This window comes from Suncus etruscus, chromosome 15, assembly GCF_024139225.1.
Source record: "Suncus etruscus isolate mSunEtr1 chromosome 15, mSunEtr1.pri.cur, whole genome shotgun sequence".
Lineage (NCBI taxonomy): Eukaryota > Metazoa > Chordata > Mammalia > Eulipotyphla > Soricidae > Suncus > Suncus etruscus.
The window spans coordinates 3,354,136-3,371,425 of record NC_064862.1 but is presented as its reverse complement, the minus strand read 5'-3'; the positions used below and the strand labels follow the sequence as shown (position 1 = coordinate 3,371,425).

The 17,290-nt window shown below is 36.1% G+C and overlaps 2 protein-coding genes across 2 annotated transcripts in view; both read left to right on the top strand.

Annotated features, from left to right (window-relative positions):
• Positions 1–17,290, top strand: part of BCLAF1 (BCL2 associated transcription factor 1) — a 1,193,665-nt gene that overhangs the window by 981,575 nt on the left and 194,800 nt on the right. The gene's annotated exons all lie outside the window — the stretch shown is intronic.
• The window catches only part of AHI1 (Abelson helper integration site 1), a 253,355-nt gene that overhangs the window by 84,333 nt on the left and 151,732 nt on the right, over positions 1–17,290 (top strand). Inside the window, 1 exon segment of the mRNA XM_049788037.1 lies at positions 7,462–7,658. Within this exon segment, the coding sequence (XP_049643994.1) occupies positions 7,462–7,658 (197 nt within the window).

Here is a 17,290-nt window from a genome sequence, read left to right as displayed (position 1 = left end):
AAAGAAAGAAAGAAAAGAAAGAAAGAAAGAAAGAAAGAAAGAAAAAAAAGAAAAATGCATCACAGTAGTTGACATAACTGATAATAATATATTTGTTATTGTTATCTAATATATGTTAGATTTTTTATTTCAACGAAATAATGTGACGAATTTTTATAGGTAGTTTCCCAACTGGTTGACTATGAGACATAAATGAATTACACTTCCTTCTTTTAAAAATTCTTTATTTTGTTTAAGCATGGTGATTTACAAAGTTTCTCATAATACAGTTGTTTCTGGTATTCCATGTTCCAAACACTATTCTCAGTATCAGGTGTAACATTTCACCAACTTCTTAGTCCCAAGCATGTTACCTTGCTAGGGAATTAAACAATTTGCCTTATATTTCTTACTACAAATAAATGGTAATGGAATTACTAAAAATAACTTTTTTTTTTTGTAAAAAAAAAAATCGATAAAAATGGTTATATCTCACATAAGGGCCATTTAGTCATTGTCTAAAGATTCACTGAGCTGTTTTGTGTTGAACCTCCAGTGTTATGGTTTCTTTGTTAGCCTTGGGAGGCTTCTATATTACTTTGACATCTATTGGGTGTGTTCTTACTAGATGGTTCAGTATTGAAAAATTTGGAGGAATTGTGTGGTTTTCATATGTAGCCATATGCTCAGGAATTCCATGATCTGTGGAGCTCGGCTGATAGGCTGACTGTCAGTGGCTCTAAGATACGTATCTATGGCTGCCAATTTTCTGGATATATGGAGGAGTGGGGAGAGGGAGGGCTGCCCACCCTCACTTTGACAACACTTTAGTTTCTCAGCCTAAAAAAAGAGTTTTTTGTCAGATAACGTGTCTCTGCTGAGATCATTGGGAAAACTGTCATGCCATTGGCATGACCGACTTGTGGGGCATGGATGCAGCTAGGCCAAAGCCTTTTAGACAGGGCAGAGGACTATTGAGCTCTGATCACCACCACGCACCATCCACCACCCCACCCCGCGAGCATCTAGAGTTTTTTTCCGTGTAGCACCAGTGTACTCTCGATATTTTCAGGTTGGCTTACATCTCTTGAGAATAAAGTGAGCATGGGAGCTTTCTGATTAACTGTCATAGCAGTGACTGGGACATGTCTGTGGCTTCTGATTTCACTTCTTGTATAGCTATCTGAGCAGGTTTTCTTAGTGGACATAAGTTCTACTTGACATATACATGGTGTTGATGAGACATAGAGGTTAGTAACTTACCCTGAAATCACACGCAGATAGAAGAGTTGAAATGTTAAATCGGTAGAACTTTGTAGACCCCATTCACTCATCTCCAGATTAGTTTGAAGTAAGAAAAAGTCAGGCCAAGTAAAATACAATGAAAAATAACAATCCTTCAAAACTACTCCTCTTTCCTTTGTTTCTTTGGGCTTGTAACAAAAGACCATAAACTGAATAACTTGCAGTCAAGAAAAAATATTTTTCCGTTTTTGGGGGTTTTTTGTTTGTATGTTTTTGGGTCATACCCGGCAGTGCTTGGGATACTCCTGGCTCTGCACTCATAAGTCATTCCTGGCAGACACGAGGGACCATATGGGATGCGAGGATTTGAACCACCTTCTGTTTGCAAGGCAAACACCTTACCACTGTGCTATCTCTCCGGCCCTCTTTTCAGGGTTTTTAAGTTAGGGAAATCTAAGAATATAAGAACTGACAAATTAAGCTTCCAGTGAGTTCTAGATCATAGATGGGGCCTTCTAGCTATAGAGGAAGCAAGAAGCAGATGCAACCTTACATGGTGGGAGGGGCATCATTATACCTTCAGTTAAAGAGTTAGGATTTCAACCTACACATTTTAGATGGACGCAAGGATTAAAATCAAGGCAATTCCATACATACTGCAAATATTAGAGGAGAATGAGAATGCTGCATACCTAATTCAGAGACGCTAAAGATCTGTCAGCTTACAGAAATAATATTATAGTTATAGTAGTTTAAATGTAATGGAATATGTATCTAATCAATGATCATAAACAGTACCATGACTATCACAAAGGATTGAGTTTTAAACCAGAAGGAAATTCCTTTTAAAATAAGTGAGGAAAGTAATATAGTGTTTTTATTTGTATTCTAATAATATACATGCACACAGATTTTACTAATAACAAACCTCGTATCTGCTTCAAGTGCAAAGGATAGTGGATTCAAATATCTTGTTTCCTCCATTCTTCCTTCTGTAAAGATAAAAATCTACTGAGAAACCACATACACTTTTAGAATTCCTTCAAGCTGAAATATACACAACATTTAAACTTTTATATAAATCAAAGGATTGTCAGTTATAAAAATATCTTCAAGCAGGTTTCTAATTCTGTGAAATTTAGAATCTAAAACTAAAACCTATTGGACATTAATTTAGAAGTATTTTGTCAGATAAAACATTACTTTACACAAGTATATTTATTATCTTTATGTTTCCAGCACTGAGTTTATTTCTCACCTACACCACTTGGTACATAGCATAAATTTTGTACTGACCTCCAAATGATACAAGTCTAAAGAAAGGAGTCGCTGTCTTTGTAGTCACAGAGACTACTCTCGTAGATCCCTTAAGTTATAGATGGGAGTAAGAGTGGCAAAATTGAATTTTAAACATGTTTGTTTATATTTCGCCTGAGTTTTAAATATATGAAATTTGTTTAGTACAGGAAAAGAAAATTTTAGATAATAGAAGATTTTAAGAAAAAATAATAGAATAGTTGTTTCCAGGAATTACAGAAGGTGGAGAGTAGAGTGTGTTTGACTCTATAGGAAGAGAATGAGGCAAATATTTGATGTACAGATTAGTTGTTTATCTTGCTTGTTAGGTTACTACACAAAAATAGATATATGTGATGGGTAGAGTGATAGTGCAGTGGATAGTTCACTTGTCTTGCATACCGTTAACCTTAGCTTGATCCCTAGCACCACATTTGATTCTCCAAGCCCTGCTAGATGTGGTCGCTGCCTGTGGAGCCAGAAGTAATCCCTGAGCACCATTGGGTCTGACAGCAGAACAAAAACAAAATTAAAATCTGTGTATGTGATAAAATAATATATGCTGTACTTATTGCATTAATGCCAGTTTTCTGGTTTTGATACTATACCATAAAATGTATTGGGGAAATTGTTTGAAGAGTTCCCCAGACTTCTCTGTTTTATAGTTATAGCTTCCTATGGATTGATAATTATTTACATAAATAGTTAAGAAAAAAAATGAAGAAATCTGTGAACTGTAAAATCATAGTCCAGTCTCAGTTTATGCAAATTTTCTTTGGCTTGCTCTTTCAGCCCATGTTCTCTCTTGATTATATATCTTGCTTATTTAGCTCTGTTTCTTTACCTGCCTATTTCTATTTTGAAGAAATCTGCAATCTCTCTTGAATACACCATCCTCTCCCTCCCTTCACATTTTCCAAACAAGTTTCAACAAAAAAACTGTCTTGTTTCATGAGAGAGAGAGAGAGAGAGAGAGAGAGAGAGAGAGAGAGAGAGAATTTCAGAAGTCTTTGAAACATTAGGAGCAACTACCACTGATGGTGGGATTGCTGTTGAAATATTATATGCCTAAAACAGCTATCAGTAACCATGTAAATCATGGTTCTTTAAATGAAAACATTTTGGGACTGAAGCAATAGCACAGAGGGTAGGGCCCTTGATTTGCACACAGCTAACCTGGGGCCAACCTGGTTTCAATTCTCAACATCCCATATGGTCCTTGAGCCTACCAGGAATGATTTCTGAGCACTGCCGAGTGTGGCCCAAAAACCAAGTAAGTGAATAAAAACACTTTAAGTGATAAAAATAAAAAGCTGCTCCTATCAAGGATTAAAGCACTTTCCTTGCATGCACCTGACCTTGGTTTGATCCTTCAGTACCTCATGTAGTCAATCCCCTGAGCACCATCAGGAATGATACCTGCACAACAAGCTAATATTAAGCCCTGAGTACCAATGAATGTGACCCCCAAATAAGTAAATCAGTAAATAGAACAGAATCTTTTTCTTTTTTAATTAATTTTTTCTTTTTTTATCTTTTAAATAGGGGCTCCTGCCTTTTTCATAGAACCTTGGTACACAGATTACTTTATTTTATGTAAGTGCAGATAGGTACACATCAGTCTTAGGTATTGAGGAATATATATCACTCTAGTGTATTATAAATTGGTCGTATTCCTTCATAATGTAGGGTATGTTCCCACCATCAAGGCTTATTTATGGTTTCAAATTTATGGTTAGTGAAGCTAGAGTTATTAACTAAAAATGTGATTATCTTTTTGCATGCTCACTATATAAAATATTTTCATCAAGTAAAAATTCATAATTAACCCTTAAATTGAGAATTACTTATGAGAATCCTGATAATTTTCAATCATGCTTGTTATACTTCTGCTCATAGTGTTAAAGGCTAGATTCCATTTCGTGAAAGGAATATTTTACAATTTAAACATATATTTTCTGTTTTTCTATTTTTTAAGCATTTTAATTTTATTTTATTACTTTGGTTGGTCATCCAGAACTGCTGTGGGATTTCTTTTGGCTCTGTACTCAGGAATCACTCCTGCATCTTGGGGAGCCATAAGGATGCATAGTAGGCTATGTAAGCATCTTACCCAATCAATAATCATCTCTCCAGCCCGTTCTTTTCAGTATTTTAAATAAAGTTTAAGTATGTACCTAAATACTCTTTATCAGTCTATTTTTCTTTGAGAAAGTATAACGTCAGGTACAAGATATCAGTTAAGCAAACTCCCCCTGATGCATTATTTTATTTTTTATTTTTATTAATATCTGTATTTAAACACCTTGATTACAAATATGGATTTATTATTCAGTGTATATCAAAGTTCGTTCCTTCGCATATGAATTTTTAATTGTTGGAGTAGTATTTGTTGAAGAATATTCTTTATTTAATTACTTTTCACCTTGCCCATACATGCTAGGTTTTCTATTTTGTTCTTTTGATCTGTTTATGTCAATAGTAAAGGATCTTAAATTCTGCAGCTTTGTAATAAGACTTGAAATCAGTTTTGTTTTGTTTTGTTTTTCAAATTTTTTTAGCCACCTTAGTGCCCTTTAAATTGCAGAATTTGAAAAGTTCTCCAAAATTATTTGACCTATAATTTTGAGTGAAATTATATTTACTATGTTGATCATTTTTGGTCAGTTTACATCTTGACAATATTAGCTCTTCCAACCATGAAAACAATTTATATTATAGTGGATTTCTTCATTTTCACTCAACAATAGAGTGTTGTTTTTTGCTATGTACTTGCTCCATTAGGTGTTTCCCAAAGTGTGTCATATTTGATACCTAGTGAATGCTACATATTTTTATTCTTAAATATTTTTGTTCCTTGAATTTAAAATATAATCAAGTTATATGTTAATCTTATATCATGGAACCTTTCTGAAGTTCATTTATAGTCTTAACTGGCTTATTGTTGGAATTTTATTCAGATTTTCCCATAAATGTGGCACTAAGACTTGACAGTTGGGCTGGAGTGGTGGCACAGGCAGTAGGGTGTTTGCCTTGCATGCACTAATCTAGGACGGACCTTGGTTTGATCCCCCGATGTCCAGTATGGTCCCAAGCCAGGAGCGATTTCTGAGCACATAGCCAGGAGTAACCCCTGAGCATCATCAAGTGTAGCCCAAAAACCAAAAAATGAAAAATAAAAGACTAGACAGTCACTGTATTCTTAAATATTCATATTTTCTTCATTATAAGACATGCTTCACTATTGTTTTAGTGTCTTAGCTCCCCATAAATAATGGGTAATCTATAAAGAAGACAGTTTTATTTTTTCGTTTAGTGTGTTTTATCCATTTTTTGATAATTTTAGGAAGGTGGACAAGTCTGGCTTTGGTTTGTTTGGTCATGTAGAATACCTCTATCACTTGTTTATGTTTTTATTTTTAGTTTGGTTATTGGGTTGTTGGGTTTTGGAGCCAAATTCATCTGTACTCGGGACTAATTCTTGGTTCTGTACTCATGGATCATTCCTAATGGGTTTGGGCACTCTATGTGGTGCCAAAGTCAGCTCTATGCAAGACAAATGCCCTGCTCACTGTACTATTTATTGCTCCAGTTCCTAATAGTGGTGATTTTTTAAGTAATTATTTAAATAATTTATTTTATATGGAAAATCAGTGCATCTTTTTTGTGATTTTTTTTTTTTTTTTTGGTTTTTGGGCTACACCCGGCATTGCTCAGGGGTTACTCCTGGCTGTCTACTCAGAAATAGCTCCTGGCAGGCACGGGGGACCATATGGGACACCGGGATTCGAACCAACCACCTTAGATCCTGGATCGGCTGCTTGCAAGGCAAACACTGCTGTGCTATCTCTCTGGCCCCTTTTGTGATGATTTTTAAACCATATGCAGATAATCTGATAAAGCTTATATTCTGATTTCCAGAAATATTTAATAATATACTCAAGCTTCTCCTCTCTAAAGGTTTGTCTGCTGATTGTTGCAGTGATTGTACTTTTGTATAACAGTATTGCTTTTTATGCCATGTTTAGAAATATTTCCCACTTAAATTTATATAATTGAAGACATGCTTTTTAAGTTAGGATTTTTTTTCTTTTGTGTATATAACATTCTATTGTCCCAACTTAAACTGAACTCTATTCTAGGCCTCTTTAACGATTGAGGTAGTGTGATGTAATGTGTATGAGAGCATCTTTAAAACTATTGAATGCTATACAGATGCAGTTGTCCTCATTGTCTTTATCATCATCCAAACTAGCCTTTGAACCATTTATCCCATTTTGAAGAACTAAATCATAGGAAAGAAAGGAAAAACGTTGATAGTACATTTTCATGGTCTATAATAAAGCAGAAAACATTGTGAACATATAATAAGAGATGAACACATGTCTAAATGTTTTTCATTCGATAAGATACTATAATACATTTTTAAAAAGTGATTACAGAGAAAACTAGGAAACCTGTTTGCATTTAAATTGATAAAATGGCTAAATTGGATTAGTACTGTGATATTTTAAATAAAATATATATGTAACAAGTTTGGGGGGTAGATAAATATAAAATCTTCTTGAGATAGGTTTGTAAATAACTTATTATATTATAGTTTTTATTTTTATATTAGTGTTGTATTTACATTTTTAATATATTATTAAATGTAAATCACAAACCTGGTTTGTTTTCTGTCAGACCAAAATTTTCTTGTGTTCCAGTATCAACTATAATACAGTCTTATCTTAAATTATTTGTAAAATTATTTTATTTCCTTTTTTATGTCTATGATTTTGAAGTATGGGGTTTTACTTTTTGCCAAATTATGTTGTTTTATTATTTTCTAGTATTTAAAATGTTTTGTAAAGCTTTTAATCATTTAATACTATAATTTTGAACATTAATTATTTCATCATACTGTTAGTAATTTGAACTAATTGTGCATTTATTTCCCAGTTGCCCAGCAAGAGGCTGAAACATTGAAACGCTACAGTGGAACATTCCCATTGTCTTGTGTACACCATATTCAAGATGTTTTGTGTACCTGTCCTAAACAGGCTCATCAAGGCTTGTTTCAGATTGATGACCATGTCCACACTGAAAATTCTTCATTGAAGATGCAGCAAGTGAAACAGAGACTTGATTCTGTCATGGTATGTTTATTTTGTGCATTTGAAAAATTAGAAATTTTAAATCTATTTTCTTTCATTTTACATTGCAATGCCAATAAATATTAACAAAAATAAGCGAGCTTACTTAAAACTTGGCTCCTTATACTTTCATGTTCTTTCTTTTAATTATGGTAAAATCACTAATTTCAAAAAAAAAATTAGGTGCCGGAGCAGTGGCGCAAGCGGTAAGACATCTGTCTTGCCCACACTAGCCTAGGACAGACTTCGGTTCAGTTCCCTGGTGTCCCATATGGTCCCCCAAGCCAGGAGTGACTCCTGAGCATCACCATGTGTGCCCCCTTCCCCCCCCCAAAAAAAAGAAACAAATTAAACTCGGGCTAACCTGAGTTAAACTTTTTTTGGTGTTTGGGCCACACCCAGTGGCACTTGGGTTACTCCTGGTCTGTGCAAAGATGCATTCCCTATGGCTGTGCTATCTCTCCAGACCCCTGAATTAAATTCTTTTGTTTGTTTGTTTGTTTTTGGTTCACACCTGGTGGTGCTCAAGGTTACTACTAGATCTGCGCTCAGAAACCACTCTGGGCAGGCATGGGGGACCATATGGGATGCCGGGATTCGAACCACTGTCTGTCCTGTATCAGCTGCTTGCAAGGCAAATGCCCTCTTGCTGTGCTTTCTCTCCAGCTTTGATAGTTGTTCAGGATTTTTCCTCTGTATAAAAACATAGGCGTGTGAATATATACATAAACACAGCATAAATGCATGTAATAAACATATTCTTGAGAAATATATAATATACATTATATATCCTCACTGTACTAAAGTAAAAGCTAAAGAATAGTACAGCTTCAATAAATAAGTGGGTAAAAGAAATGTGCTGTCATAAAGAAATGCATACAAATGTTTCATAGGCATATTTAAAAGTTTTATTTCTAAGTCAGAGAGAGCATACTGTAGGTATTTTCCTCAAAGATGACTGATTAAAATATATCAAGATTAACAGGTCCAGAGAGATAGCATGGAGGTAAGGAGTTTGCCTTGCGTGCAGAAGATCGGTGGTTCTAATCCCGGCATCCCATATGGTTCCCTGAGCCTGCCAGGAGCGATTTCTGAGCAGGGAGCCAGGAGGAACTTCTGAGCGCTGCCGGGTGTGACCCAAAAACCAAAATATACATATATCAAGATTAAAAATACTTTAATTATTTTTGCTTTGTAGACGATAGTTATTCTTTAATTAGTATTAACCTTGCACTTCTTGAAGACAGGAACTGTTCAGGTGCTTACTTTGTTGTCATGTCGCCTTTTGGCACACTGCATGTCACTTAATGAATATTATCCCTTTCCCTCCTCCTTTTGATTAGAATCTTGTCGAGTGTTAAGCTAAATGTATGAGGGAGCTACACTAAGACACCTTTTAGTCTGGCCTAGTTTTCCTCTCCTTTCTCTAGAAAGCTAGAGTTTAATATATTCCAGAGTATAGATTAAGCCCAGTTGTATATTTAGGTTTAGTCAAAAATATGAGCATACTTTTTTCAGTAGAAATTTTAGAATATATAGACTTATTTCAATATTCATATTTTAAGATTTTAAGATAAATAACTCATGGAACAAATTTTACTATTTTAATATTGTGTGAAGGAGCTGGAGAAATACATACAAGGGGTAAGGCCTTTGCCTTGTATGTGTCTGGTCTTCTTTCAGTCCCCCACAGCATATATGGTTCCCTGAGCTTTACCAGAGCAGGAGGGACCTCTGAATATATAAACTAAAAATAAATGTAAATAGATAAACTGAATTCTTTTGATAGGAAAGAAGGGTCTCAAAACGGTGTTCAGAAAACCTGGTGATACTTGACCTGTTAGACTGCATGGTTTAGTCTTCACATGGAGAGTGTGGTATGGTCCATGTCAAAAGTGCTATGGACCCTAGAATAGTCCGAGCAGAGCTCCAACACTGCAGAACTGTACCTCAGCAGTGCTCCGGGATCATACTGTGGCACCAGGTTTTGGCCTTGGGTTCCTGTCCTGACTGCTGAGATAATTTCCCAGAACTAAGGAGCTGATTTTTTCTGGGCGGGGTGGTTTGGGGGGGCCACACCTAACAGTGTTTAGGTACTTAATTTAGATTTTGCACTCAGGGATTACCTCTACCTGTTTTCAGGGGACAATATATAGTTCCTGAGATCAAACTGTGGTTTTATTATATGCCAGGCAGGCAATCTATACTCTCTATTCTCTGGCCCTATGAGCTTATTTTAAAAATTGGTGGGAAAGTTTTCTTCATTAGGAAAATAAAGTGTCCCTTTTTTGAAATCTTGCATATTAAAATCACTTTATCCTAAAGAATTAAGGACAGCCCTTAGATGTACAAATGATTCCTACAATGTTGTCAGTCATAAATGTTGACATCCTGGTGTCACCTTGCTTTTGTAGCTGTCATCCTCAGACAAATAAAAAGAATTAAGAATGAAAGTGGATATAAAGGAAAATATTCAAGACTATTATTGAGATAAGAAATCAAAGAGTAGAGCTACCTAAATTGATCATGTACAACAAAACTATTTTTTCTCTTAGATTACCTATTTAACATTTTAGAAATAATTTGTATTTAAAATAACTTAGAGGATTACTGATTTGAAACTAAAGTAGATCAAAATTGCCTCTGGAAATTAAAGCTTTGTCTACTTTTATTTTTAAACCTATGTTTTTCTGTTTTTTAATGAATTCATGAAATTCTTTTCAAATACTTTCTACGGTATTTTCTTTCAGAATTTTCTTTTTTTTAACTTTTTTTCTTTATTTAAAAATCTTGATTACATAAATGATTGTGATTAGGTTTCAGTCATGTAAAGAACACCCCCCTTCACCAGTGCAACATTCTCACCACCAATGTCCCAAATCTCGCTCCATCTCACCCCACCCACCCCCACCTGTACTCCGACAGGCTTTCCAGTTCCCTCATTCATTCACATGATTGTGGTAGTTCTCTATGTAATTATTTCTATAGCTGCACTCACCACTCTTTGTGGTGAGCTTCATGAAGTGACCTGGAAGTTCCAGCCCTCCTCTCATTGTCTCTGAGGATTGTTGCAAAAATAACTTTTATTTTTCTTAAAACCCATAGATGAGTGAGACTATTCTGTGTCTCTCTCTCTCCCTCTGACTTATTTCACTCAGCATGATAGATTCCATGTACATCCATGTATAGGAAAATTTCATGACTACATCTCTCCTGATGGCTGCATAATATTCCATTCTGTATATGTACCACAGTTTCTTTAGCCATTCGTCTGTTGAAGGGCATCTTGGTTGTTTCCAGAGCCTGGCTATTGTGAATAGTGCTGCAATAAATATAGGTGAGAGGAAGGGAGTTTTGTATTGTATTCTTGTGTTCTTAGGGTATATCCCTAGGAGTGGAATACCTGGGTCGAATGGGAGCTCAGTTTCCAGATTTTGGAGGAATCTCCATATTGCTTTCCATAGAGGTTGGACTAGACGGCATTCCCACCAGCAGTGGATAAGAGTTCCTTTCTCTCCACATCCCCGCCAGCACTGATTGTTCTTATTCTTTGTGTTGTGTGCCAATCTCTGTGGTGTGATGTTGTATCTCATCATTGTTTTGATTTGCATCTCCCTGATGATTAGTGACAGGAGCATTTTTCCATTTGTGCCTTTTGGCCATTTGTATTTCTTCTTTATCAAAGGGTCTATTCATTTCTTCTCCCCATTTTTTTGATGGGATTAGCTGTTTTATTCTTGTAAAGTTCTGTCAATGCCCTGTATATTTTGGATATTAGCCCCTTATCTGATGGGTGTTGGGTGAATAGTTTCTCCCACTCAGTGGGTGACTCTTATATCCTGGGCACTATTTTTTTTTGAGGTGCAGAAGCTTCTCAGCTTAATGTATTCCCATCTGTTGATCTCTGCTTCCACTTGTTTGCAAAGTGCAGTTTCCTCCTTGAAGATGCCTTTAGTCTCAGTGTCATGGAGTGTTTTACTGACGTGTTGTTCTATATACATTATGGTATCACGTTTGATATCAAGGTCTTTAATCCATTTGGATTTTACCTTCGTAAATGATGTTAACTGGGGTCTATGTTCGCTTTTTTGCAAGTGGCTAACCAGTTCTGCCAGCACCAATTATTGAAGAGATTTTCCCTGCTCTACTTAGGATTTCTTGCTTCTTTGTCAAAAATTAAGTAATTGTATGTCAGGGGGACAATGTCTGAGAACTCAAGCCTATTCCACTGATCTGAGGGTCTGTCTGTATTCCATTACCATGCTGTTTTAATAACTATTGCTTTGTAGTACAGTTTAAAGTTGGTGAAAGTAATGCCTCCCATTTTCCTTTTCCCTAGGAGAGCTTTAGCTATTCGAGGGTGTTTATTGTTCCAGATGAACTTCATAAGTGTTTGATCCACTTTTTTGAAGAATGTCATGGGTATTTTTAAGGGGATCTCATTAAATCTGTATAATGCTTTGGGGAGTATTACCATTTTAATGATGTTAATCCTGCCAATCCATGAGCAGGGTGTGTGTTTCCATTTCCATGTGTCCTCTCTTATTTCTTGGAGCAGGGCTTTATAGTTTTCTTTGTATAGGTCCTTCATGTCTTTGGTCAAGTTGACTCCAAGGTATTTGAGTTTGTATGGCACTGTTGTGAATGGGATTGCCTTCCTGACTTCCATCCCTTCCCTATCATTATTGGTGTATAAAAAGGCCATTGATTTCTGTAGGTTGATTTTGTAACTTGCCACCTTGCTATATGAATCTATTATTTCTAGAAGCTTTTTGGTAGAGTCTTTAGGGTTTTCTAAGTAGAGTATCATGTCGTCTGCAAACAATGAGAGCTTGACTTCTTCCTTTCATATCTGGATTCCCTTGATATCTTTTTTTTTTTGCCTGATTGCTATAGCAAGCACTTCTAGTACTATGTTGAAGAGGAGTGGTGAGAGCGAACAGCCTTGTCTTGTACCAGAATTTAAAGGAAAGGCTTTTAGTTTTTCTCCATTGAGGATAATATTTGCTACTAGCTTGTGGTAGATGGCTTCAACTAGATTGAGAAAGGTTCCTTCCATTCCCATCTTGCTGAGAGTTTTGATCAAGAATGGGTGTTGGACCTTATCAAATGCTTTCTCTGCGTCTATTGATATGATCATGTGATTTTTATTTTTCTTCTTGTTGATGTTGTGTGTGATGTTGATAGATTTATGGATGTTAAACCATCCTTGCATTCCTGGGATGAAATCTTCTTGGTCGTAGTGTATGATCTTCTTGATGATGCATTGGATCCTATTTGCCAGGATTTTGTTGAAGATCTTTGCATCTGCATTCATCAGCGATATTGGTCTGTAATTTTCTTTTTTGGCAGCATCTCTGTTTGGTTTTGGTATCAAGGTGATGTTGGCTTCATAAAAGCTGTTTGGGAGTGTTCCCATTTTTTGAATTTCATGGAAGAGCCTGGCTCGGATTGGAGTAGCTCCTCTTGAAAGATTTGAAAAAATTCATTAGGAAATTCATCTGGGCCTGGGCTTTTCTTTTTGGGCAGATATTTGATTACAGTTTCAATTTCATCAGTAGTGATGGGGGTGTTTAGATATGCTACATCCTCCTTACTTAAATGTGGAAGGTTATAAGTGTCCAAGAATTTTTCCATTTCTTCTAAATTCTCATGTTTAGTAGCATAAAATTTCTCAAAGTAGTCTCTGATTACCCTTTGGATAATTGTCTGCAATATCTGTCATGATCTCCCCCTTTTCATTTCTAATACAGGTTATCAGATTTCTCTCTCTCTTTCTTTGTGAGTTTTGCCAATGGTCTATCAATCTTGTTTATTTTTTCAAAGAACCAACTTCCGCTTTTGTTGATCTTTTGAATTGTTTTTTGGTTTTCCACTTCATTGAGTTCTGCTTTCAGCTTTGTTATTTCCTTCTGTCTCCCTATTTTTGGTTCCTTTCGTTGGTCATTTTCTAATTTTTTGAGCTGCGTTATTAAGTTATTCAGGTATGCCCCTTCTACAGCTATAAATTTTCCTTTCAGGACCGCTTTTGCTGTGTCCATAGATTCTGGCAGTTTGTGTCTTCATTATCATTTGTTTCCAGGAAAGTTTTGATTTCCTTTTTGATTTCATCTCAGACCCACTGGTTGTTCAGTAGCAGGGTGTTTAATTTCCAATTGTTAAAGTTTTTCTTTTGTGTGGCTTTGTAGTTCACATGTAATTTCAGAGCCTTGTGGTCAGCAAATGTAGCCTGCAAGATTTTTATCCTCTTGAATTTTTGGAGGTATGTTTTTATGTGTCAGCATGTAGTCTATTCTGGAGAATGACCCATGTACATTGGAGAAGAATGTGTATCCAGGTTTCTGGGGATGGAGTGTCCTATATACTAGTCCTCTTTCTTCCATTACTCTTTTCAGAGCTAGTATGTTTTTGTTGGGTTTCAGTCTGGTTGGCCTGTCAAGTGTTGATAGGGCCGTGTTGAGGTCTCCCACAATTACTGTGTTATTATTGATGTCTTCTTTCAGATTTCTCAGTAATTGTATTTGATAATTTGCTGGTTTCTCATTGGGTGCATATATGTTTAATAGTCTGATTTCTTCCTGTTGCACATATCCCTTGATTAGTACATAGTGTCCATCTTTGTCCCTTACCACTTTTCTGAGTATAAAGTTGGTGTCATCAGATATTAATATGGCCACCCCAGCTTATTTGAAGGTGTTGTTTGCGTGGATGATTTTCCTCCAGACTTTGATTTTGAGTCTATGTTTGTTCTGACTATTCAGATGTGTTTCTTGTAGGCATCAGAAGGTTGGATTCATCTTTTTGACCTATTTTGCCACTCTGTCTTTTAATTGGTGAATTTAGTCCATTGACATTGAGGGAGATGATTGTCATAGGATTTAATGTCATCTTTGTAGATAAGTTTGCTGTGTTTGTTGGTCTCTCTTGTCTTAGAGTAGACCTGTCAGTTTTTCCTTTAAGGCTGGTTTATCATCTGTGAAGTTCCTGATCTGTTGTTTATCCATGAAGCTGTGTATTTTTTCTTCAAACCTGAACGTGAGTCGGGCTGGGTGCAGTATTCTCGGTGAGGCATTCATTTCATTCAGTCTTGTCACAATATCCCACCGCTGTCTTCTGGCCTTGAGAGTTTCTTGTGACATGTCTGCTGTAAGTTTTAGGGATGCTCTTTGAATGTAATTTCCCTTTTTGATCTTGCTGCTTTCAGTATTCTATCTCTATCTGTGGGATTTGTCATTGTAATGAGGATGTGTCTTGGGGTGTTTTCTTCGGATTTCTTTTAGCTGGTACTCTTCGGGCATGCAGGATTTGATTGCATGTATTCTTTAATTCTGAGAGTATCTCTTTGATGATGTCTTTGAGAGTTGATTCTTCCTGGAGATCTCCTACTTGGATTTCTGGGACTCCAATGATTCTTATGTTGTTTCTGTTGAGTTTATCAGACTTCTGTTTTCATCTGTTCGCATTCCTTGAGTACTTTTTACATTGCCTTAAGGTTCTTTTCCAATTTCTTTTGTTGTGTTGAGGTTTTCTGCATCACATCTTCCAGTACTCCGATTCTCTCCTCAGCTGCTGATACCCTGCTGGCGAAGCTGTCCATTGAGGTTTTCAGTTGAGCAACTGTGTTTTTCAGATCTGTTATTTCAGTTTGGAGTTTTCTGATTTCTGTCTTTGTGTTCTGTTCAGATCGATCTATGCTTTCTTTGAGTTCTTCAAACATCTTCCATATTGCTATTTTAAGTTCCTTATCCGAGAGGTTAATCAGGTGGTTGGAAGTTATTAGGTATTCTGAGCTTTTGTCTTCATTCTCTGTGCATGGTGTTTGCATGCGAGGTTTTCCCATTGTCACCCTTGTAGTGTGTTTCTTTCTGCGTGTTGTAGTGGGGTTCATTGGTTAGAAAGAGTGCGTGGCCATGAAGCGAAGTGGCTCTTCTGCTGTTTCTAGTTGACAGTCCTCAGAATGAACAAAGGCACAGCAGGGCGGAGCCTCCACAGGCCAGAGAGCTCAGCTTATTGGACAGGGTCCCCCACAGCCAGAATGTTCTCACTGGGCCACTTTAAAATGCAGTTTTGGGGGGTGCACTCCCTAGTCCTCTGAGGAAACCTTCAGGGATTCAGAAACACAGGCAGACAGGAGCAGGAGAAGTTTCCCTTGAAGTCCACAGAGTGAACAAAGGCACAGCAGGGCGGAGCCTCCACAGGCCAGAGAGCTCAGCTTATTGGACAGGGACCCCCACAGCCAGAATGTACTCACTGGGCAGCTTCAAAATGCAGTTTTTTTGGGGGTGCGCTCCCTAGGCCTCTGAGGAAACCTTCAGGGATTCAGAAACACAGTAAGACAGGCGCAGGAGAAGTTTTTCCTTTCAGAATTTTCTAAGTATGTTTGGACCAAAAACCAGTTCCTTTTCTGATCTACATAATTTTTCTGAACTACATAATTTTCATATATTGAAGCATTTCAGTTGACTAAATTTTCATTTTCCTAATAATTTATTTTATTTTCCCTAATTCCATTTTGGTAAATCCCAAAGTTCCTTAATTTATCAGTTAAAGAAAGAGTGTTAATACTGGTCTTCCATGTAGATGTCTAAAACGAGGAAACTATATTATGTTTAAATTATAAAATATTGTGATATTGAATAAAATTTTTGTAACCATAGTAGGTTTTTTAATCCAGCAATATAGTACAAGTTTACAGTTTGAATTTTATGTATGAACTGCATAAAATATTTAGTTCAGTGAGTATTTAATAGGTGTTTAATAAATAATATAGGATATTAAAAATTCCCTCTTCTTTAGAGTTTATTAAGAGTTTTAGAGATTTTACTTTTTGGTATTTAACCATCTTGATTGTATGTTGCTGCCCCAGTATTATCTGAAAGGCATCAGATGCCAGATAAGACCTCACAAGAAGATAGTATCCTTAACTCATCAACACAATTCATGTTTTAAAAGATTTTACTACCAGAAATGTAGTTATCAATAGATCTGCTATTTCACAGAGTCCAAGCATACCCTAGTAAGAGTAATCTATCCTGCAGCAAAATCATTTATAAATCTAACATGTTATATTCATAGTTTACATTTTGAGCTTCCTCAACACTCAAGTCCCCTTCCCTTATAAAATTAATTTAAGATTAATGATCAGAAAAGATTCTTTCTTTATCATAGCTATGGGAATTGGAATTTGATGGTTTAGAATTTTTTATACCACAAAAAAAATTTCTACCTCATAAAAGATTTTGCCTTATAGTGGTTAGTAATAACTAATGTACTTCATTATAGGTAATAGTTCTATAATTAATGATTTAATGGTCATTGTGTTGAATATTCAAAACTCATCCTATAATGTAGATGTTAGTTTTATCCCCATTTGAAGAAGAAAAAGTTCACATTTAGAGAAATCAGTATTCCTGTCCACTCAGTGAGCCTTTGAGCTTTCGTTTTGTCTAGGTAATTAGAATTCCATTCCACTGTATTCTTTGAGTAACTGATTGAATTACTGCTACATTTTAAACATAGTTTCTACTCCTTAGAAACTTCAGAAAGAAAAATGATCTTTTTTGTCTGTTCTAACTTTTGGGGGGGCAAGAGGTAGGAGCAAGGATGGCTCCTAAGCAGTGCAAAGGATATATCTC